Source organism: Nilaparvata lugens, chromosome 14, assembly GCF_014356525.2.
Source record: "Nilaparvata lugens isolate BPH chromosome 14, ASM1435652v1, whole genome shotgun sequence".
NCBI classification, from domain to species: Eukaryota; Metazoa; Arthropoda; class Insecta; order Hemiptera; family Delphacidae; genus Nilaparvata; species Nilaparvata lugens.
The window spans coordinates 20,130,977-20,154,012 of NC_052517.1; the positions used below are offsets into that span (position 1 = coordinate 20,130,977).

General features: G+C 36.5%; 1 protein-coding gene across 1 annotated transcript in view; it reads right to left on the reverse strand.

The window, feature by feature from the left end:
- Positions 1-23,036, reverse strand: part of LOC111048902 (neprilysin-1) — a 49,243-nt gene extending 26,207 nt beyond the window's left edge. Inside the window, exons 1-5 of the mRNA XM_039441207.1 lie at positions 22,517-23,036; positions 16,178-17,042; positions 15,271-15,315; positions 5,451-5,612; positions 1,362-1,445 (exon numbers count right to left, since the gene is read on the reverse strand). Of these exons, the coding sequence (XP_039297141.1) occupies positions 1,362-1,445; positions 5,451-5,612; positions 15,271-15,315; positions 16,178-17,024 (1,138 nt within the window). The 5' untranslated portion in view covers positions 17,025-17,042; positions 22,517-23,036. The remainder of the gene's footprint in view (positions 1-1,361; positions 1,446-5,450; positions 5,613-15,270; positions 15,316-16,177; positions 17,043-22,516) is intronic.

Genomic DNA, 23,036 nt, shown 5'->3' on the forward strand with positions numbered 1-23,036 from the left:
ACAAAGAATTATGAAACAAATAAAACACAATAAAATGTTACAAATATAAAAAACCTTGGGCTTTGTGGTTGGGTGTGTTGGAGAAGAGAAAAAAAGAGAGGAAGATACCTAGCCAACTATGGTTTCCCATGTAATAGGCAGGCAAAGAAGAGAAGAGAAGTAATGAGGGAAAAAGGTAAGGGAGAAGTGGGGGGAAGGAAGAAAACAGAGGAATAGGTACTCAAAATAAAGGTAAGCGAGTCCACTGAAAAAAGAAAGAACAATGCTGGAGCAGAAATCTCGAGTCATATATCTAAATGGAAGAAGAAATTACTGTATGTCCAGTTTTTTATATCCAGTTTAATTTTTCCGCTGGTCTTATTGTCTATGAGAAAGTGATTTGGAATGAGGATTATTATTTTAGTACCTATGTAAATTAACTGCCTCCTTATACATTCAATATTAGTTTTATAGGTTACATATTTGTTAGCAGTGGCCCTTAGATTATAATAATTAAGTGTAGAGTTTATTGTGAGAGGAAAATCGGATCTATATTTTATTAAGTATACAATTACGGTTTCTATGTATAATTGACGTATTAGTCATGACCTTAAAATCACTAAAAACCATACCCGTTGGATAGAGCCTGGGTTTGCTTAATATAGTTTTAATTATCAGTTTTTGTGCTACAAATAATTCAGCAATATGACAGTTGAAACAGCCTCCCCAAACAACTATGCCATACTGCAGAATTGACTTGACTAGAGCATGATACATCATTTTCAGGTGGTTCTTATTAAGAATTCTGTTAACTTGGTAAAATTTCAAAGATAAATATCTAATTTTTCTACATATGTATTTAATATGAACATCCCATTTTAGGTTTTCATCAATTATGATTCCCAAGTACTTAGTATTATTGACTTTTTTAATGGTGGGACAATCACAATTACCCAAGTTCAAATTGCACTGATAATGGAGTCTCAAATCTTGATTCTCGTTGGGCTGCACTACTCTAGAGTTACTGACACTTAGTGCCGTTTGCACAGCCACAGTTTAGTATCAAATTCATTTCAAACTGGATTAAATCCGTATCAAGTCTCGTTTGTTATAATGTGTTTCATTTTGAGTTTAAGTGACCAGCTGATTGAATTCAGTTTAAGCTTCGACTGTGCAAACGGCCCTAACAAGCACTGATTTATTACCGGTATGTATAGTAGTGCTTTTTGACAAGATAAAACTAAACTAGACCAAAGGCTACTACTTGATATCCGTCAAGACTCGTGGAACAGATTGGCTCATCTTTATAAAAATTATATCTTTATAACATCTGATATCAATACTCTTGCAGAAAGGCTTTGCTTTAGTTGACGAATACTCACTGATATCCATACAGGACTTGTAGAACAGTTTGGCCTTTCTTGTAGCAGAGCTGTCTTCATCATTGCTTGGCTCTTCCAGCACACCTGTCACAAGAAAACACTTTATCAATTAACTAGTAGTTCTGCGAACAGTAGACCTCGCTCATGAATAGCCTACAACTTTCAAACTAATGAGAAGGGCCATTAGGAAAGTACATTATATTGTGAAGATTTATCCATGTCATCTATTATTTTCTCCATTGAAAGTGCTAAAGACATTGTTTCCAGGGACACCGGTCTCTCAAGGAGGTACATTCATATCGTCCGCATATTTACAATATTACAAATTTTCTAACAATTAATTATAAGAAATCGGTCAACTGACAGAAAAATGGAATATGCATTAGGCAATTTAGACTATGAATCGTCTCACAGACGATAGTGAGACGGAAATTATTCTAAATAACAAGGGTTTGTTGGTGACAATGACAGAAGGTTGCTAATAATATTTTTCATGAAAAGTGGATTCAATGTTAAGGCGACTTGTTATGCCTATGCAGAATGTTTATGCTCACAAGTCGGTTTCCGATCTCATACTAAAACGAAAACAAGAGCTAACTAAGCTGTGATGTCTCCGGCCGGTTCGGTAGGTCTAGAAACTATTCATCTATGAAACAGGGAAATATCGTGTTGAAAAGGGAAGAAGAAATGGGTGCAATCAAGTGAGAAGTTTTCTTCAATATTAATAAATGCAGTATGATTTGGAGCGGCTCAGACGTTTCAAGGTTCACCGCTGACAAATCTTGTCCTCTATCGAATATCGATAGCATTCCAACGATACCATTCATTCAATACAGCACATTTTAGAGCGGCACAAATTATATTAAATTTATATCAAAACCAGAGGTCTTATCAAGAGTCGTTACACATACGTTTCTGCACCTTGTTTCAAAGAACTTGTATACCAAATTTCATCCAAATCGGACAATAACTGCGACTGTAACTGCGGTACAAACAAACAAACAGACAAAAGCTGATCGAGTCGAAACTAAGACCTCAGCTTCGCTTCGGTCAATTATTTATTTGTTTATTCATAGTCACAGAGTATATTGAGGTCCACGTTATAATGTCAGCATTTGATAAACATTTGAAAACGTTGAAACACATTTTGGATGAGTAAGAAAAATGAGTAGAAGAAGAAGAAGAAGACGAAGGAGAAGATGATGTATATGAAGAAGCAGAAGAGGGAGAAGGAGGAGAGGCGGGAAAGGAGGAGAAAGAAGAAGACGGAGAAGGAGGAGGAGATGGAGAAGGAGTAAAAGGAGTGGAGCGTGAGTGGCTATTGAAGTAAGTACCCATCTCGACGCCTCAAATATTCAACAGTTTTTTTGTTTGCGAAAAAAAGAAGGACGTGTAGTAATAAGAAAGTAAGAAAGAGGGAGGAGGACGAGGTGATTGAGGGGTTGAGTATGATGATGATGAGGAGGAGAAGGAGGAGGAGGATACGAAAAGAAAGAAGGAGACGCTTTTATATGAAAACAGTGAGATGCCACTTCTTTTTCTTCTTCAAGAGCTTATCAATATTAATGAGAGCTTTTCTCATCATAACTCTTGTTTTTCACAATCACTCACTCTTATTCTCTCTCACTCTCTCTCCCTCTCCCTCTCCTTTGGTAGAGAGTTAGTGGGGAGGATATTTTTAATATTCTTTCCGAAGAATGGACATTGATATGTCCAAAGCTCCGCCAATTTATGTAGATGCATAACAATATAACTATATATAACAATATAACTATTATCTATAGTTATTATATTACAAATTGCTTCTTCATATAATTTACAGTTCAATAATTATTTTCTTAGTCTATATTATGTAAATTCATCTATAATTTTGCTGTATTGTAAGCTATTGTATATAAGTGTATAAGCCAGTATATATTGTAATCTACATAAATAAAGTACTCAATCAATCAATCAATCTCCCTCTTTCTCTCTCTCTTCCCCTTTCTCTCTTACACACACACACACACTCTCTTTAGGTCACTTTATCTCTCGGCCAGTGTTTACAAGCACTTTTTCGTTTCACTCACCTTTTAAAGACTGAGTGCAGGTTGCACAAAAGTCTGTTAAATTTTGATCGTGATTGATTCTACGAGAATCAATCAGAGAAGCCTTCTTTCCGGGAAAAACCTCAACTGATTGATTATTTCCGAGAAAGCCTTCTCTTGTTGGTTTCTTTCGAAAAAGCCTTCCCTGATTGGTTTATTCGTGGATACAATTACAAATCATATAAATATGATAAGGAAGGAACAACAGGCTTGGCCCAAAACTATTCCATTCCCAAATTTTGATTACATGTCCAAAAAATAGGTTATGTTTCTACTGTATCATGATCGGAATTTAACCGACTTTTGTGCAACCGGTACAAAGTAACATTTTTCAGAGTTTCTAAATAATAGCATAGAGGAAAGATAGCGCAAGAAGATATGAAATAACTTTTAGAAATTCATTTCAACCCATTACCATCATTTGATACAAAACTTTCAAACTTTGAATGAATTCTACAAACCATCAGTTTCAATACAATATGATACAGTATCACCACACATGATACAGTATCATCACAACTTGATACACAACACCATAATTTGATACAAAACTTTCAAACTTTGAATGAATTCTACAAACCATCAGTTTCAATACAATATGATACAGTATCACCACACATGATACAGTATCATCACAACTTGATACACAACACCATAATTTGATACAAAACTTTCAAACTTTGAATGAATTCTACAAACCATCAGTTTCAATACAATATGATACAGTATCACCACACATGATACAGTATCATCACAACTTGATACACAACACCATCATTTGATACAAAACTTTCAAACTTTGAATGAATTCTACAAACCATCATTTTCAATACAATATGATACAGTATCACCACACATGATACAGTATCATCACAACTTGATACACAACACCATAATTTGATACAAAACTTTCAAACTTTGAATGAATTCTACAAAACATCAGTTTCAATACAATATGATACAGTATCACCACACATGATACAGTATCATCACAACACTATAATTTGATACAAAACTTTCAAACTTTGAATGAATTCTACAAACCATCAGTTTCAATACAATATGATACAGTATCACCACACAAGATACAGTATCATCACAACTTGATACACAACACCATAATTTGATACAAAACTTTGAAACTTTGAATGAATTCTACAAACCATGACTTATCTTCTTCTTATCTCGGACTAAGTGTAACCTATCTAAATTTGGGAGAGGAATAGCACTAGGTTACCTTATTTTTCCTCTCCCTATCATTTCGATGATGTACTTATTGTATGAATATTAAGAAAGAATGATTTTTGCTAAGGTCGGTTTCCGAGCTCGGGATTCAGCTAAGTCCTAGACTTTAAACAGCTGGAGTCAGAAAATTGGCTTTCCGAAACGGGGCGTAGTCGCAGTCATTGTCAAAGTCACGTTTGAATTAAATTTCGAATAACTAGAAAATTGAGCACAAAATAAAATAAATAGAAAATAGTGTAAAGTTTCAGCTATTTTGAATTCTTTAGAAATGTTTAATTTCGTCAAGGAAAAACGTTTCCAATATTATAGAAATGAGAACATAAAAACTGCAACTACTGTTATAGAAGCTGCGACTACGGCCCGTTTTGGAAAGCTAATTTTCTGACTCCAGCTGTTTAAAGTCTAGGACTTGGCTAAGTCCCGAGCTCGGAAACCGACCCTCAGCAAAAATCAATCTTTCTTAATTTATACAATAAGTACATCATCGAAATGATAGGGAGAGGAAAAATAAGTAACCTTGTGCCATTCCTCCCTCAAATTTAGATAGGTTACACATAGTCCGAGATAGGAAGAAGATAAGTCATGGTTTGTAGAATTCATTCAAAGTTTGAAAGTTTTGTATCAAATGATGGTGTTGTGTATCAAGTTGTGATGATACTGTATCATGTGTGGTGATACTGTATCATATTGTATTAAAACTGATGGTTTGTAGAATTCATCCGGCCCTAAATGTTCTGTAAGATGTTAGTACACATACCTTTGAGTATGATATGCAGTTGGTCTGATAGGACGTCGAATACATTGATAGAGCTCTTGTCTTCCGGGATGACATGCTTTTTATTCCAAGACCCGCAGGCGTATTGAAAGAAGTCATCACACGGCGAGACTGTACGATCCATGGCTGATAGCAGGGTGGCAGCTGAAACAGAGATTCATTGCGTCGAGTTTTCAGTTCATCTAGTTACTAGTAGCTCTGTGTACATTAGACCTCGCGCTCAGTAAGTTACATCATAGAGAAACAATAGCATAAGTAGATATCCCATGGCATAGGGCGTTTATGTCGCAACTTTTACTGTTATCTCAAGCCGATAGCCCACGTAGTTCTTTCCCGTGAAGCTTTATGACGCTGGTAGTCTCTCATATTGTGCCGTTCATACACTCTTAACCGGTCAAAACAGTAAAAATCAACAATAAACGACAGTAATCGGCTTGGGATAACAGTAAAAGTTGCGACATAAACGCCCTATACCATGGGATATCTACTTACGCTACGGTATTGTTTCTCTATGGTTACATTGACCTGTTATGTTTTCTCAAAAATAAATAAATAATTTATCAATTTAAAATGTCTAGGAAAAATCCCAAATAAACATAGAGCTTTCTGTCCTATCGTACCGTAACGTGTCGTCCCGGAATGTGAGTGTAAGCGCTGTTATCAGGTCTGGCTGCAACTGTCTACAACGTTGATGGGAAAATACATTTTCAAGATGTTCGATGTTTTTGAACGGCTAGTATTATAGTCCACTAGAGAACTGATTTATGATGAATAATTCTATAGTCTGATTTCCACTCCAATATTGGCGTATGAAGGAGGCTCCTTTTTCCTCAAGGATAATATACCTTGAAAAGCAAAATTTCCAAAAACCTTTCATATTCGTCGACGCGCAATTTAAAAAGGAACATACCTGTCAAATTTCATGAGAATCTATTACCGCGTTTCGCCGTGAATGCGCAACATATAAACATTCAAACATTAAGAGTAGGCCTAATGCCAAACCGTCTACTTGAATCTTAGACCTCACTTCGCTCGGTCAATTAATTAGTCAAGTTTTTTGTTCGTCAAGTATTCGGTTTGGAAAGATTTCTAGTAAGAAAGATTTCAGTTTGTCAAGTCTGCAATTTGAAAAAGTTTTCTTCATCGAGTTCCTAGTGGGTTTGTTAAGGTATTAGCATAGAGAAACTATAGCATAAATAGATATCCCATGGTATATGTCGCAACTTTTACTGTTATCGCAAGCCGATTACTGTCGATTATTGTCAATTTTTACTGTTTTGTTGGGGTGAGAGTGTAGGAACGGCACAATTTTAGAGACTACCAGCGTCACACAGCTGCATGGGAAAGAACTACGTGAACTATCGGCTTGGGATAACAGTGAAAGTTGCGACATAAACGCCCTATACCATAGGATATCTACTTACGCTATCGTTTCTCTATGCTATTAGTTTGTCAAGTTCTCAGTTCGTCTAGTTATTAGTTCGTCAAGTTTTTTGTACGTCAAGTACTCGGTTGGAAAAGATTTCTAGTAGAAAGGATTTCATACTTAATATTATCAATATTTTAGTTGGTCTTATCTTCAATTCGTCATGTATTTACTTTGTCGAGTTCAAGTCATTAGTTCGTAAAGTTTTCGAGTTTAGTAAGACAAGATTTCAGTTCGTCGAGTCTTCATTTCGTCTTTCACTGGGTCGAGTTTCCAGTAAGACGAGATTTCAGTTAATCAAGTCTTCAATTCGGCATGTATTTACTTTGTCGAGTTTTTAGATTTCAGTTTTTCAATTCGTAAAGTTTTCACTGGGTCGAGTTTCCAGTAAGACGAGATGTCAGTTAATCAAGTCTTCAATTCGGCATGTATTTACATTGTCCAGTTTTCATATTTCAGTTTTTTTAGTCCTCAATACACTACGTCGAGTTTTCAATGAGACAAGATTTCAGTCCGTCAGGGGTTTATAGTTTTGAAAAAGACCCTTGCGGAGCACGGGTTACCTGCTAGTCAATAATACATTTATTTTTCCTCCACCTACTGTCAAAAGTACTTACTTTACTCCCTGAAACATGATACTAAAGTGTCACTTTTTCGCTCTCGGTACTAAAAAACAGAAAAACTCCCTAGGGAGTAAAAGTGACTCCATTTAAATAACATGGGAAGCATCTCTATTTTAAAAACGTACATTTGGAATAGGTCAGAAGGTCTAAGCTCAGATGAGAAAGCATAAAGAGGTGTCTGTCATTGAGTCAACTGAATTCAATACCACAACCAGAAATTTGATCAACTCATGAAATATATGTTTGAATGATATTATATTCTTAATATTAGTAGACGATAAAAATTTATACAATTCTTAAAATATCTTATTCTATTCAAAATACCAGCCAAAAAAATATTCTTGATCTGCAATTCAAATCTTAACCGCGTGATCTGGAGTCAGCCATTTTTGGTAGACACCCAGCTGATATAATTGTTGCAACTTCGCAATCGGCAGTGCCAATCAAACGGCCAGTTTTTAGGCTTTAGATTTCAGGTTATGTTGTTAGGAAACATTGTCACCAATACGTAAGTTATTAAAATGATTTTATTTGCAGTTTCTATAAAAAAATGTAGATGGAGGAAAAATGTTGTGTACATCACCAGTGAAAAATACTTTTTCTCCCTCAGGAAAATTGTTGCCCTCGGCTTCGCCTCGGGCTTCAAACTTTTCCCTCAGGGAGAAAAAGTCGTACTTTTCACTCTAGATATACAAATAACTATTTTCTCGTCAAATTATGCCAATGGAAACGTCTGGATTGCTTTCACTTGATTTCATTCATAATTCATATTTTCCATTTTCTCCCTTCTCTCCGTTCTCTCCATTTTCAAAAGCTCTCTAATAATTGGGACACTGCTGAAAAGTATGATACAAGATAAAGCACGTAGGAAAACATCTTACGAATAAATGAATATATTTTGGATAGATGAATAGATTCTGGATTAATGAATAAATATCTTGACACGGTACTCCAATTATTGAAAGCTCTCTTCTGATTGGCTGCTGCTTCATCAGTATTCAAAATGGCGGACGAGTGTCATCACAAAAATCATCAAGATTGATGAACAACTATAGTGAGGTCCATGTTGTAATGGCAGTGGAGAAAGATAGGAGAACATCGTTGCCTATTCTTCTGACTTGCCACTGTGTTCTATAGATGATAGCTGATACCGGTATATCTGATGTAATATTAACTGTTCATTCTTATTTGAGATGATCAATAATCGTATTTTATTTATCCTCAATCTATTTGTGTAGTTGAGAAGTTGATATTGTGGTAATTATTAATATTGAATGAAAAATACTGAGAAATTGTCAAAAACCACCGATTTATTGATACTTAGAGAGACCGGTTTCGGTTATTACACCAATGTCAATATCTGATAAACTGATGTTTTCTAGTTTTTCTCATTTTGGACTTTTAATGTTACCTAAATTTGGGAGAGAAATAGTACAAGGTATTCTTAGTTTTTCTCTCCCGATCTGTGCTCCATTGTAAAAAGAATGAATAATAAATAAATAAATAAATAAATTTGTTAATCAGAGATTGACAATGGTGTAATAACCGAAATTGGTCTTACTTAGTATCAATAAATCGGTGGTTTTTTGACAATTTTTCATTCAATCCTCAATCTTACATCATCTTTCATTTATTACTTTTTACGCCTTCCTTTAGTTTGTCTCTCCTTTATCATACCGTTGGAGAAAACAGAAAAAAGTAAATTGTTTTTCTAGATAGGAGAAATAATATTGAAAAATATTTTTAAAATATAATAGAGAAAAAGAATCGGTTTAAACATTTATGTATGGGATAGGAAAATTATGTTTGAAGCATCATCACATCTCAACTAATCAACTGATCAACTTGAAATTTCGCATTATAGATTCTTAATATTAACCGAGGATGGTTATAGTCCTTTTTTTGGTTATTAAAGATTTCAGTGAGTCAAGTTTTCAGTTTGTCAAGTGACGCATCACCACGTCTCAACTACTCAACTGATTAACTTGAAATTTCGCATTATAGATTCTTAATTAACCGAGGATGGTTATAGGCCTGTTTCTGATTATTAATTAAAGATTTCAGTGAATCAGGTTTTCAATTTGTCATATTACACACTTGCGAAGAACGGGTTCAGTTTGTCAACTGTTAATTACCCGCTAGTTTTTAATAAACATTAAAAAACTAAATGAGAAAAAAATCACAGGAGTAATATATGCAACCCGCTTAGCATCTCTGAGTTTTGTGATATTTCATTTGTCAGTATTCCTCTTGAATAATATGTATTTTTCCCGGTTAAACAAAGCTGACAAATGTATGTGAATCTCACTCCATAGTCAGATTTCTGTTATAAAATCAGTGCAAATGATAGGACAACAGAGTTGCCGATTCTCAGTTACCACCGCCTTCTATAATAGATAGCTGTGATCCAATACATCCCGGTATCTCTGATCTACTATTATTATTTGATTCTTGAAAATTGACCGAACGTAGTGAGGTCTATGTTTTAACTCGGATTTTCTTTTGTCTGTCTGTATGTAACGCGATTACGGCCAAACGCGTTGATAGAATTCTATGAGATTTGGCAGAAATATTCCTTATTCAACTGCGCGTCGATGTACACACAAGGTTTTTTGAAATTTCGCATTTTAAGGATAATATGAAAAAAGGAATTCCTCCATACTACGATATCACTATATATAATCTACTCTGAAGATAGGATAAATCAGACTATAGAATTATTCATAATCAATCAGCTGACAAGTGGATTACACATAATATGATGTCTGGAGAAGCCAGTCTATTCCTGTTTCTCTATAAGGTCTATAGTTTCAATCAAAGAACTTAAAGACGTATGCTTCTTTAAGGTATTTGGTTCCAATATTACTTTCCTTGCCCTATTACCATAGGTAAGGAAAGTATTGCTTTCCGAAAAAAAATAAGGTACCACAATTTCTAAATTTCTAAACGTTTCAAGGTCGCCTGAGTACAAAAAAGTGGTTTTTGGGTATTGGTCTGTATGTGTGTGTGTGTGTGTGTGTGTGTGTGTGTGTGTGTGTGTGTGTGTGTGTGTGTGTGTGTGTGTGTGTGTGTGTGTGTGTGTGTGTGTGTGTGTGTGTGTGTATGAGTGTATGTGCGGCTGTGTACACGATATCTCATCTCCCAATTAACGGAATGACTTGAAATTTGGAACTTAAGGTCCTTACGATATAAGTATCCGACACGAACAATTTCGATCTGATGCAATTCAAAATGGCGGCTGAAATGGCGAAAATGTTGTCAAAAACAGGGTTTTTTGCAATTTTCTCGAAAACGGCTCCAACGATTTTGATCAAATTCATACCTAAAATAGTCATTGATAAGCTCTATCAACTGCCATAAGTCTCATATCTGTTAAAATTCCAGGAGCTCCGCCCCATCTATGCAAAGTTTGCTTTTAGATTCCCAATTGTCAGGCTTCAGATACAATTTAAACAAAAAATTCTAAATGGAAAAGATTGAGCATTAAAATCTCTACAATTAATGTCCAGTAAAATTTTCGCCTAAGATTTAAAATAAGCTCGAAATTCGAGAAAATGTTTTTATTTCAATTGCAAACTGTAGGCAACTGTTGATTCTATTAAATCATTCACTATGAAAGAGATAGCAGACCTCATGTGTCTCCAGCGTTGTAGTTCTGTCACCAGATGGCTTGGATCTTTGAATAGTAGACTTGAGATGCGCGGGAACACTAGCGTCAGGTGATAAATTTTCTTAACGGCAAGGAAAGTTGTGTGAGTGCACCACACCAGATTTTTTTGTTTTGCAGTCACGGTATTATTATGCGTGCCCATCAGTATCAATATTCTCACAGTTGAAAAAAAACTAATTTCATAGGTGATTAAAAATAATCAAATGAACTGAATGATGCTGAAGAAATTATAATATTTTTGATTGTAAAAAAATAATTTTCATCAGATGGAAAGATTATCACGGAACTGTATGAATCTATATATATAAAAGCGAAATGGCACTCACTCACTGACTGACTCACTCACTCACTCACTCACTCGCATAACTAGAAATCTACCGGACCAAAAACGTTCAAATTTGGTAGGTTTGTTCAGTTGGCCCTTTAGAGGCGCACTAAGAAATGTTTTGGCAATATTTTAACTCTAAGGGTTGTTTTTAAGGGGTTTAAAGTTCGTCTTTTAGCATGTATATTCTTCTTCTCCCAATCTCTTAATTATAATTGAAATTTCCATATCATATGTTACTATAGAACTATAATCTAGATAGAGTACCTCTTCGAAACAGTTGTTAACTGGCAACTAAATTAATAATTTTGTCAGGTTGGCATTAAATTGAGTTGACTTTGTTAGGTTGACACCAAGTTGAAGATTTAAATGCATTTATCGCGGAAAAATTGATTGGGCACTGCTACTTCAATCCTGGGAATATTATATTTCTAGCCGTCAGGCTCGCTTCGCTCGCCATATCCGGTTAGCCAGACGTTTAGTCTGGACCCCCGACTGGATTGTCCTAACATATGATAAAAATGCTTAAATGAAAAATGAAGGCGAGCGAAGCGAGCCTGCTGATCTCATTCTTGGACGATCCAGTCGGGGGTTCAGGTGGCGGGGCCCCCTGGCTAGACGGATATGGCGAGCGAAGCGAGCCTGACGGTTAGTTATATCATATGGAATACAAATTTAAACGTGAACTGAGTTTGTTAACATTTAAAACAGGTGACATCAGGTACTTGTGGATGAGAATACTGCGTGTGGTCTACTGTTCAAAGAACTACTAGTTTTGATAGCAGGCAACCCGTGCCCAGCAAGGGTCCATTTTGAAACTTGATCAAGTAGAATCTTGAAGAGTTTGTAATAGGCCTTTAACCATCCTCGGTAAATTAAGAATGTATTTATGCAAAATGTGAAGTTAATGAGTTGAGTAGTTGAGACGTGATGATGCGTCATTCGTGAATTTCCTATCCTCTACGTGTATAAGCCAGTTCTTTCTTTTATTATATTGTATAGATTATGTATTACGATTCTGTATTTCGATTATGTTTTATCCCTCTGTTTATTCTACTGTGATATTTTATTCAATCAGTGAGGATTTGAAGCGATTTAGATATAATGCATTCAATCAGCACACACCGCCTCTTCCTCCTCTCAATAATTTACTACCTGTCTCTCATCGCTCCTCTTCCTCCTCCTTCTCCTCCTCCTCTTTCTCCTCCACCTATTCTTCATCCCCCTCTCCCTCCTCCTCATCTTTCTCCTCCCCCTCCCCATCAGCCTCATAATCATTATCATCATCATCGTCAATATCACGCACGACTCACTCAGGATGAATTACGACACTCATCCTCCTCCTCCTTCTCCTCCTCCTCCTCCTCCTCCTCTTCTTCGGAAAACTCATTTCCTCTCAGATACTGGCACACACACTCCCATTTCCAATTTTCGCATTCCATTATCATTTTCGGGGTTGTCTCATACCATCTCTTCTTCTTCTTCTCTGTTTCCTTCTCCTCCTCCATTTTCTTCTTCTTCTTCTTTGTTTCCTTCTTCTCCTCCTCCATTTTCTTCTTCTTCTCTGTTTCCTTCTTCTCCTCCTCCATTTTTTCTTCTTCTCCGTTTCCTTCTTCTTCTTCATTTTCTTCTTCTTCTTCTTTGTTTCCTCCTTCTCCTCCATTTCCTTCCTCTTCTTTGTTTTCTTCTTCTCCTCCATTTTTTCTTCTTCCCTGTTTCCTTCTTCTCCTTCATTTTCTTCTTCTCCTTCTTCTTTGTTTCCTTCTTCTCCTTCATTTTCTTCTTCTTCTTCTTCTTCTTCTTTGTTTCCTTCTTCTCCTCCATTTTCTTCTTCTTCTACTTTGTTTCCTTCTTCTCCTCCATTCATTTCTTCTTCTTTGTCTCTTTCTTCTCCTTCATTTTCTTCTTCTTCTTTGTCTCCTCCTTCTCCTTCATCTTCTCCTTTTTCTTTGTTTCCTTTTTCTCCATCTTTTTCTTCTTATTTGTCTCCTTCTCCTCCTTCATCTCCTTCTTCTTCTACTTTGTTTCCTTCTTCTCCTCCATTTATTTCTTCTTCTTTGTCTCTTTCTCCTCCTTCATTTTCTTCTTCTTCTTCTTTGTCTCCTCCTTCTCCTTCATCTTCTCCTTTTTCTTTGTTTCCTTTTTCTCCATCTTTTTCTTCTCATTTGTCTCCTTCTCCTCCTTCATCTCCTTCTTCTTCTACTTTGTTTCCTTCTTCTCCTCCATTTATTTCTTCTTCTTTGTCTCTTTCTCCTCCTCCATTTTCTTCTTCCTCTTTGTTTCCTTTTTCTCCATCTTTTTCGTCTTATTTGTCACCTTCTTCTCCTTCATGTCCTTCTTCTTCTACTTTGTTTCGTTCTTCTCCTTCATTATATTCTTCTGCTTGTCCGATCACCTGGTAGCTCTCTGTAATAATTATTCTTCTATCATCAGCTGGTGTTCCTCGAATCATGCAATGTATTCAAAAAAAAAAACGTCGGTGTATGGTATTCTGAAGTGTATCCAAATTTGATTTCAGTTATGCTATATATATAAAAGCGAAATGGTACTCACTCACTGACTGACTCACTCACTCACTCACTCGCAGAACTAAAAATCTACCGGACCAAAAACGTTCAAATTTGGTAGGTATGTTCAGTTGGCCCTTTAGAGGCGCACTAAGAAATCTTTTGGCAATATTTTAACTCTAAGGGTGATTTTTAAGGGTTTAAAGTTCGTCTTTTAGCATGTATATTCTTCTTATTCTATTAATTATGATTGAAAAATGTCCATACCATATGTTAACATAGAACTATAATCTAGAGAGAGTACCTCTTCGAAACAGTTGTTAACTGGTAACTAAATTAATAATTCTGTCAGGTTGGCATTAAATTGAGTTGACTTTGTTAGGTTGGCACCAAGTTGAAGATTGAAATGCATTTATCACGGAAAAATTGATTGGGCACTGCTACTTCAATCAGAGCTATTCCTGGGAATATTGAAATACTAGCCGTCAGGCTCGCTTCGCTCGCTATATCCGTTTAGCCAGACGTTTAGTCTGGACCCCGCCTGGATCGTCCTAACATATGATAAAAATGCTGAAACGCCTGCTGATCTCATTCTTGGACGACCCAGTCGGGGGTCCAGGGGGCGGAGCCCCCTGGCTAGACGGATATGGCGAGCGAAGCGAGCCTGACGGCTAGTGGTATATAGTAGAACATTTGTTATACATTTTCATTGAATATTTGATACGGGAATCCACTCTGTAAGATAGGATTTATCTTCAATTTTGATCAATAATAAAATAAGGAAACAATATTGGCTTATACAAGTGGGGAATTCACGAATGACGCATCATCACGTCTAAACTACTCAACTGATCAACTTGAAATTCTGCACATAGATTCTTAATTTACCGAGGATGGTTGTTATAGGTCTATTTTTGCTTCAAGATTTCAGTGGGTCGAGTTTTTAATGTGACCCTTGTGGAATCCGGGCTACCTGCATATAGATTCTTATTTTACCGATGATGGTGTTATAGGTCTGTTTTTGAATTCATCAAGATTTCAGTGGGTCAAGTTTTTAATTAGACCTTTGTGAAGCACGGGTTACCTGCATATGAATTCTTATTTTACCGATGATGGTTATAGGTCTATTTTCAAATTCATCAAGATTTCAGTGGGTCAAGTTTTTAATTAGACCTTTGTGAAGCACGGGTTACCTGCTAGAAAATGAATAAATTGATAATAGATAGTTTTGATAATAGATAATCAACTCACCAGTTCTGACACATGCCTCGGTAAGACATACTTCTTGCCTGGCTGCTGAAATTCAAATTGAAATTTGAGATTAAAATTCATATTTTTGCATAAAGAAACACTCACAAACAGCATGGGTATAACACAGAATATAATACAAGCAATACATCACACAAACTGTTACCGGTTTGTTGCACTGCAATTGAAATCTACCCAAAAAATAATACCTTGAGTGTTGACGAATCAAATAGAAATCTCGAATATTTATAAGTATAGTAATGATTTTTCAAGTTTAGATGAAAGCGGTTGATTCTACATGAAAATTAATAAGGATACAAAAGGAAGATATTGATATTCTCTACATACTGAGTTTCAATCGAGCGGAATCAAACGAAGGAGTTAACTCATGATAGATCAAAATTATACATTATCAGGAAGTCGGAGGTGGTGTTTCATTCGGCTCAAGTTTACGTGAAAACGGTTGATTCTACATGGAAAATGATGAGGATACAGAAGGACGACATTGATATTTTCTACAAACTGAGCTGTAACCGAGAGAAATCAAACGACAAACGAAGTAGTTATGATAGTTCAAAGTCATATATTATCAGGAAGTCAGAGGTGGTTTCGTTCAGCTCAAGTTTACTTGAAAGCGGTCGATTCTACATGAAAATTTAAGGGAATAAAAAAGGAAGACATTGATATTCTCTACAAACTGAGCTTCAACCGAGCGAAATCGATCAACAAACGGAGGAGTTATGACAGTTCAAAGTCGTATATTATCAGGAAGTCAGGTGGGTTCCATTCAACTCAAATTTACATGGAAGCGGTTGATTCTACATGGAAAATAATGAAGATATAGAAGGAAGACGTTGATATTCTCTTCAAACTGAGCTCATTATATGCATCAATAAACTGATGTACATACCTTTTTGTATTCTATTTAGTAGAAGCCCGTTGTTAGTACACTCCTCGTGTGCCATGCCGACTAGAACGAGAGCGCCAATCAGCAGGACAAAGATGAGTAGAAGCACAGAGGCGACAAAGCCCGGCCTGTACATAACCAGCCTCATTACACTGCTGGTGCGACGCAGCCTCCCGGGCGGTGTTGCCAGCTCGCCGTCACCGCTGCTGCTGCTGCGTAGCCGCCGGTGCGGTGTTGCCGCCTCTCCGCTACCGCCATCGCCACCGCTGGCATATAGGACACGAAGGCCGGCAGTCTGGCAACACTGCTGCTGCTGCGGTGGAGCTGGTGGTGCGTTGTTGCCAATTTGCCTGCTACGCTGCTGCTGTGGTATAGCTTCCTTTGCAGTGTTGCCACCTTGACTGCTACACTGTTGTAGTGGCATAGTTTCCCTTGCGGTGTTGCCACCTTGTCTGCTACACTGCTGTTGTGAGATAGCTTCATTTGCACTGTTGCCAATTTGCCCACAAGACTGCTGTTGAGACATAGCTTCCTTCATGCTGTTGTCAATTTGCCTGCCACACTCCTGTTGTGGCATAGCTTCCTTCACACTGTTGCCAATTTGCCTGCCACCTTCCTGTTGTGGCATAGATTCCTTCGCACTGTTGCCAATTTGTTTGCAAGATTGCTGCTGCAGTGTAGCCTCTGTAGCGTTGTTGCCAATTTGCCCGCAAGACTGCTGCTGTGGTGTAGCCTTCAGTGCGCTGTTGCCAACTTGTGACAGCGGGTTCTCGCGGATGTGCAGCTCGTCTTTGTCCATTGTTGCCAGTTTAAGCGTGCCATCGGCTGGAAACACTGTGCAGCCGTTCATTGGCTCCAAAAGTGAGATCTGTAGTTCAACACAAAACAAAATAAAATTGTTATTTTCTGTACTATAATAAGGGGAAGAACTGGCTTATACATGTAGGGGATAGGAAATTCACAAATGATGCATCATCACGTCTCAACCACCCAACTGATTATTTCAGTGGGGTTCCTCTACATACTTTATTTTATCAGTTCCTGTATAAAGTATGGCTATGCATAAGTGTTCCAGTAATAAATTTTTGTCGTAAAATATGAAATTTTAGTAGGGTAGGCTATTACTGAGTGAGAATGACCTGATCTTATATCTTTTGCATGAATACCACATTTATTCATTCATTTTACAATGCAAATGAAACCAAAGTAATAAAATTAGTAGATAAAATAATAAGTTAGTCCTTGTGTTATTTTTATACCAAATTTATAGGTGACAAAGTCCAAGATAAGGTTAGAATTTAATGTGTACGATTTTTATAAAATTTTAGTCCAAAATAAACATGAAAACTTAAAATTTTGAACTGAGATGGCTTGAATTAATAAATTGATTAGAAATATTCCACTCAATTACCACTTAAAACGGATAATATTGAGTTATTTGGAACCATTTAAGAAACACAAACTTGAAAACACTGAGTATACTCTTGAAAAATAATGAGATTACTCATTTTTGAAGAAGAAGAAGTATTTGAAGGAGAAGAACAGGAAGAAAGAAAAGAAGAAGGATAAGGAGAAGAAAAACAAGAAAAAGTTGAAGAAGTAAAAGAAGAAGAAGGAGAAGAAGAATAAGGAGAAGAAGAAGAAGAAGAAGAAGAAGAAGAAGAAGAAGAAGAAGAAGAAGAAGAAGAAGAAGAAGAAGGAGAAGAAAAACAAGAACAAGATGAAGAAATAGAAGAAGAGGAAGTAGAAGTAGAAGTAGAAGAGGAAGAAGAAGAAGAAGAGAGAGTAAAACGTAGGACTGTTGTGTAAATAAATAGACCTGTCTCACACAATAGGCACCTGTGTATAGAGCCTTATCGTGTTCCTGTCACTTTGAGTTAGCAGAGTTGGATCCACGCTCTATATAGTGTGGTCCACGTTATAAAGGCAGTGGAGAAAGATAGGAGAGAAACAGCATTGCTGATTCTCTACCTTGTCAATGCCTTCTATAGGATAGCTGAGGATAGCTGATACTGGTATATCTCAGTTATTAGTTTGTCGGTATTTCAGTTCGTCAAGTCTTCAATTCGTCATGTGTCAAGTTTTTAGATTTCAGTTTACCAAAAAAATCAATCAATATCGTGACACCGAGCTTTGCTTGTTATTTATTTATTGATAAACAGAACTCAATTCTTCAAGATGATTGGGGAAGGACTAACAGGCTCAGCCCAAAACTGTTTCTTCCCCGAATTTAGATTTTAATGCTAATTATTGGTCATTGATTACAATATGTGCATTTGGTATAGTGAGGTCCACGTTATAAAGGCAGTATTTGATTATCATTGGTGTTGCTATCCTTGTTTATCATTCCACAAAGCAGATAGTGAACGTATGAAATCATAGTGTTGTGTATCAAGTTGGGATGATACTGTATCATATTGTGTTGATACTGTATCATGTTGTGGCTGTTCTTGTTCTATAGTGAGGTCCACGTTATAAAGGCAGTATTTGATTATCATTGGTGTTGCTATACTTGTTTATCATTCCACAAAGCAGATAGCTAACGTATGAAATCATAGTGTTGTGTATCAAGTTGGGATGATACTGTATCATATTGTGTTGATACTGTATCATGTTGTGGTTGTTCTTGTTCTATAGTGAGGTCCACGTTATAATGGCAGTATTTGATTAACATTGGTGTTGCTATCCTTGTCTATCATTCCACAAAGCAGATAGCTAACGTATGAAATCATAGTGTTGTGTATCAAGTTGGGATGATACTGTATCATATTGTGTTGATACTGTATCATGTTGTGGCTGTTCTTGTTCTATAGTGAGGTCCACGTTATAATGACAGTATTTGATCAACTTTGGTTTTACTATCCTAGTCTATCATTCGACAAAGCCTATTCTTTCCTAGGTCCAGAACGATGCCAATTATGTTTTTGACAGTGTAGAAATATAATTCATTAATGCAGAGAATCGGCATCGCTATTCCCCTATCATTATCCAGTGTCATTATAATGTGGACCTCACTACAGAAATATTCCAAAAAGTGGGTTATGTTACATACACTTGAATTCAGGTGAAATTTTCAGTCTAAATATTTGAAAACATAAAAGTTCTAATTTAGATTGTTTACATACCAAATTAAATAACATTCACTAATCACTTGGAATTGTAAAATAATGATTAACTTTGAATATTGTGATATATACCATCTCTAATAATTGACATCGAGTCTAGATTTCTTGTGAGATAGGGTAAGCTAATTGATTACACAGCTGATCTCCCACACAGGCACACGCATCTTCTATTATCGACAGACGACGAAATCATCATCTGTTTTTCCAAGGATGAATATTACCCTTTTCATGTCCTTCAGCGAGTTTTCCCAGGGATGAGACCTAGTACAATCGAGTTTTGATATCATAAACCTACTATATTCCAAATTTCGTGAAAATTGTTAGAGCCGTTTTCGAGATCTGTTGAACATAAATAACCAGATAACCAGATATAAAAATAGAGAAATGGATAAATATTAACAGATATACAGAAATTGCTCGCTTAATATAATAGGATATTTTATTCGTCAAGGAAATATATTTTTCGATAATTTGATAATACAATTCCATAATTTAGTTTGAATTTGAATTTTCTCAATTAATTATATACCTACATTTTTGTAGTATGATCTGGGAACAGTGCTCAGGTGGTAGAGGATAGAGCTATCTGCTTTGTCGAATGATAGACAAGGATAGCAACACCAATGTTAATCAGATGCTGCCATTATAACGTGGACCTCACTATGGATGGAAGAAATTAGTACCTCAGTAGTCGGATTAAGTACTAAACGAAGTCTGACGCTAAGTCCTGCTTCAAGCCAAGTAAGTCCGCTCACGAGATCTTAACTGGGATAAAAGCGAAAATATGCTTCATTGCTCCTTATATAGCGGAAAAATCTCTCCTTCTCTTCCTCCTCCTTCTCCTTCTTCTTCTTCCTCTTCTTCCTCTTCTTCTTCTTCTTCTTCTTCTTTTTCTTCTTCTTATTCTTCATCTTCTTCTTCTTCTTCGTCTTCTCCTCCTCCTCTGTCACTGGAACTCATCCTAATCAATCAACCCCTCCTCAGTCCCTTGATCTATAGTGAGGTCCACGTTATAATGGCAGTGGAGAAAGATAGCAGAACAACGTTGCCGATCCTCTGTCTTGTCAATGCCTTCTATAGACGGTAGCTGATACAGGTTTATTGATGTAATATTAACTGTTCATTCTCGTTTAAAATGTTCAATTATATTTTATTAAGCAAGAAATTATATTTTTCATTAATTTCATAATGCATTTACATGATTAAGATGACACATTTTGTTAATTAATTATCAATCCTAAATTGTTGAAAGACGATCTGGCAACAGAGCAAAACAAGAAAGCGATAATGCTATCCGCTTTGTTGAATAATAGACAAGGATGGCAATAACATTGCTAATCAAGCACTGCCATTATAACGTGGACCTCACTATACTTCTTCTCCTCCTCCTCCTTCTTCTTCTTCTCTTCTTCTTCTTCCTCATCATTATCCTCTTCTTCTTCGTATTTTTCTACTCATTCTGCCGTTATATTCACCCTTTTTTCATTAGTCACCCCATTTCTAATTTAGCCCTAAATCACCCTACAGCCTCGTTAGGTGCATGATTATCACAGCCAGCTCCCCCCTACATTATAATCTCCCTCCTCACCCCTACAAACTCTCACTCTCTCTCCCGCTCTCTCTTAATGTTTCACTCCCCGGTCGTGTGCTTATGGCAAGGATATTATTTTACGATTCATCATTTTCAGAGAGTCGACAATTATTTGTTGAAACACCGTCGATTTATGTAGTTACATCACAATATTATATTTATATTATCGATATTCAAATCTCAAATCTGCGATTTATGATTTCTTCATACTTTTTACTATTTTTGAATAATCACATAAACTGTAGTGTGGTCAACGTTATAATGGCAGTGAAGAAAGATAGGATAACAACTTTGACGATGTCTTGTCAATGCCTTCTATAGACGGTAGCTGATACAGGTTTATTGATGTAATATTAACTGTTCATTCTCGTTTAAAATAATCAATTATATTTTATTAAGCAAGAAATTATATTTTTCAATAATTTCATAATGAATTCACATAATTAACATAGACATATTATGTTAGTTGATTATTAATTATACATTGTTAAAAGACGATTTGACAACAGAGCAAAGCGAGAAAGAGATAGCGCTATCCACTTTGTTGAATGGTAGACAAGGATAGCAATATCATTGTTAATCAAATACTGCCATTAAAACGTGAATCTAACCAGAAACAATGCACTATACTTCATGGGAGAAGAGAGTCAATGACAGTTGAGGTGGGAATTCGTAAGCCATGCCTCATAGCTCCGCCTACTCGCTCTCTCATTGGTCGACAATGAGTCGACAATGAAAACTACTAGTTGTCAGCTCTGTCACCAGATGCCAGCAATAACTGGGTCAATTGTCAAATGTCACACTCACTCTCTCTCTCTCTCCCGGTCGTGTGTTTATGGCAAGGATATCATTTTTCTACAACTGCACGTAAAAAAAGAATTTACATACTCAATTCTCCTCGTAAAACAGCTCATTTCTGATGAGAATCTACTTTTTTGCTCGCTAACCATCCGCGCATGCACAGTAAGTTTTCTTGACACTCGCAAATCATTCGCGCATGTGCAGAAGATTTTCTTTACGCTCGCTAATCAGCTGATGGTAAGCAGCTCGCCAAAAGGTCAGATCTTAACCTAAAAAGTCGGTAACTGTAGCTCCGCCAATATAAGTAATTTAACAGGTTAAGTCAGTTGTAGAAAAAATTTTGCTTTGTGTCATGTGATAACTGTTTTGCACGAGTGATAAAGTCGCGCATTACGCTCTTATACATAAATAGCTATTACAGTATATCCTTTTCTAGCCCCACTACGTTGCCAGATCGTTCTTCAACAATGTAGAAGTACATGACAGACAATGTATTGATGACAGACAAGGATAGCAACACCAATGCAAGTGAAATACTGCCATTATAACGTGGATAGAATAAGAGCTATCTGCTTTGTGTAATGACAGACAAGGATAGCAACACCAATGTTAATCAGGTGCTGACTTTTCAACGTCCAGATATAACCTATCCTAACACCTGTAACCTATAATCATAGATTCAAAATACTGCATGCTTCTCGACTCCCCTAATGTCTAACCATCAAATCTTTACACAAATTCAACACTACACATGTAACTATTCCACTCTGTGAACGGAAATTCAATAGATTCAAATTTGAGGTTACGATTTCAGGGCTCACTTACCTGTTGTGGGTTGAGGGTTATTTTTGGGGCAATTCTGCCCCCTGTAGAACAGCACTGGCCCCCGAAGGAGTTGGTGGGCAAATTTTGGAAAGAATCACCAAAGAAATTCACAGGAGACGGTGCACTGAGAAAATTTTATTTTTTTGACAACTGGAAAATTTAGTGTTTATGGTTTTGTAGATGGTTTGATTAAGGCCACAAAATGTTGATTAACTACATAATTAGACACGTGTTGGGATCTGTTTGGGGAACGTATTTGAGTACGTACACTGAGATGAAGAGAGAGAGAGAACCTAGAACGTAGATCACTAGTCAGCTATACGTAGCGAACGTAAATAAATATGATGGGGAAATATTTGCGACGCACCACGCAGGTCCAGTTTATTTTACACAGGGGATGCTGTGAAGGGGTGGGGGTGATGGAGGTAGAGGAGGAGGTGGTGGTGGAGTGAGGAGATGAGGAAGAGGAAAAGCAGAAGGAGAAATTCTAGTGAAAGGGGGAAATGGAAAAAGCTGGCTT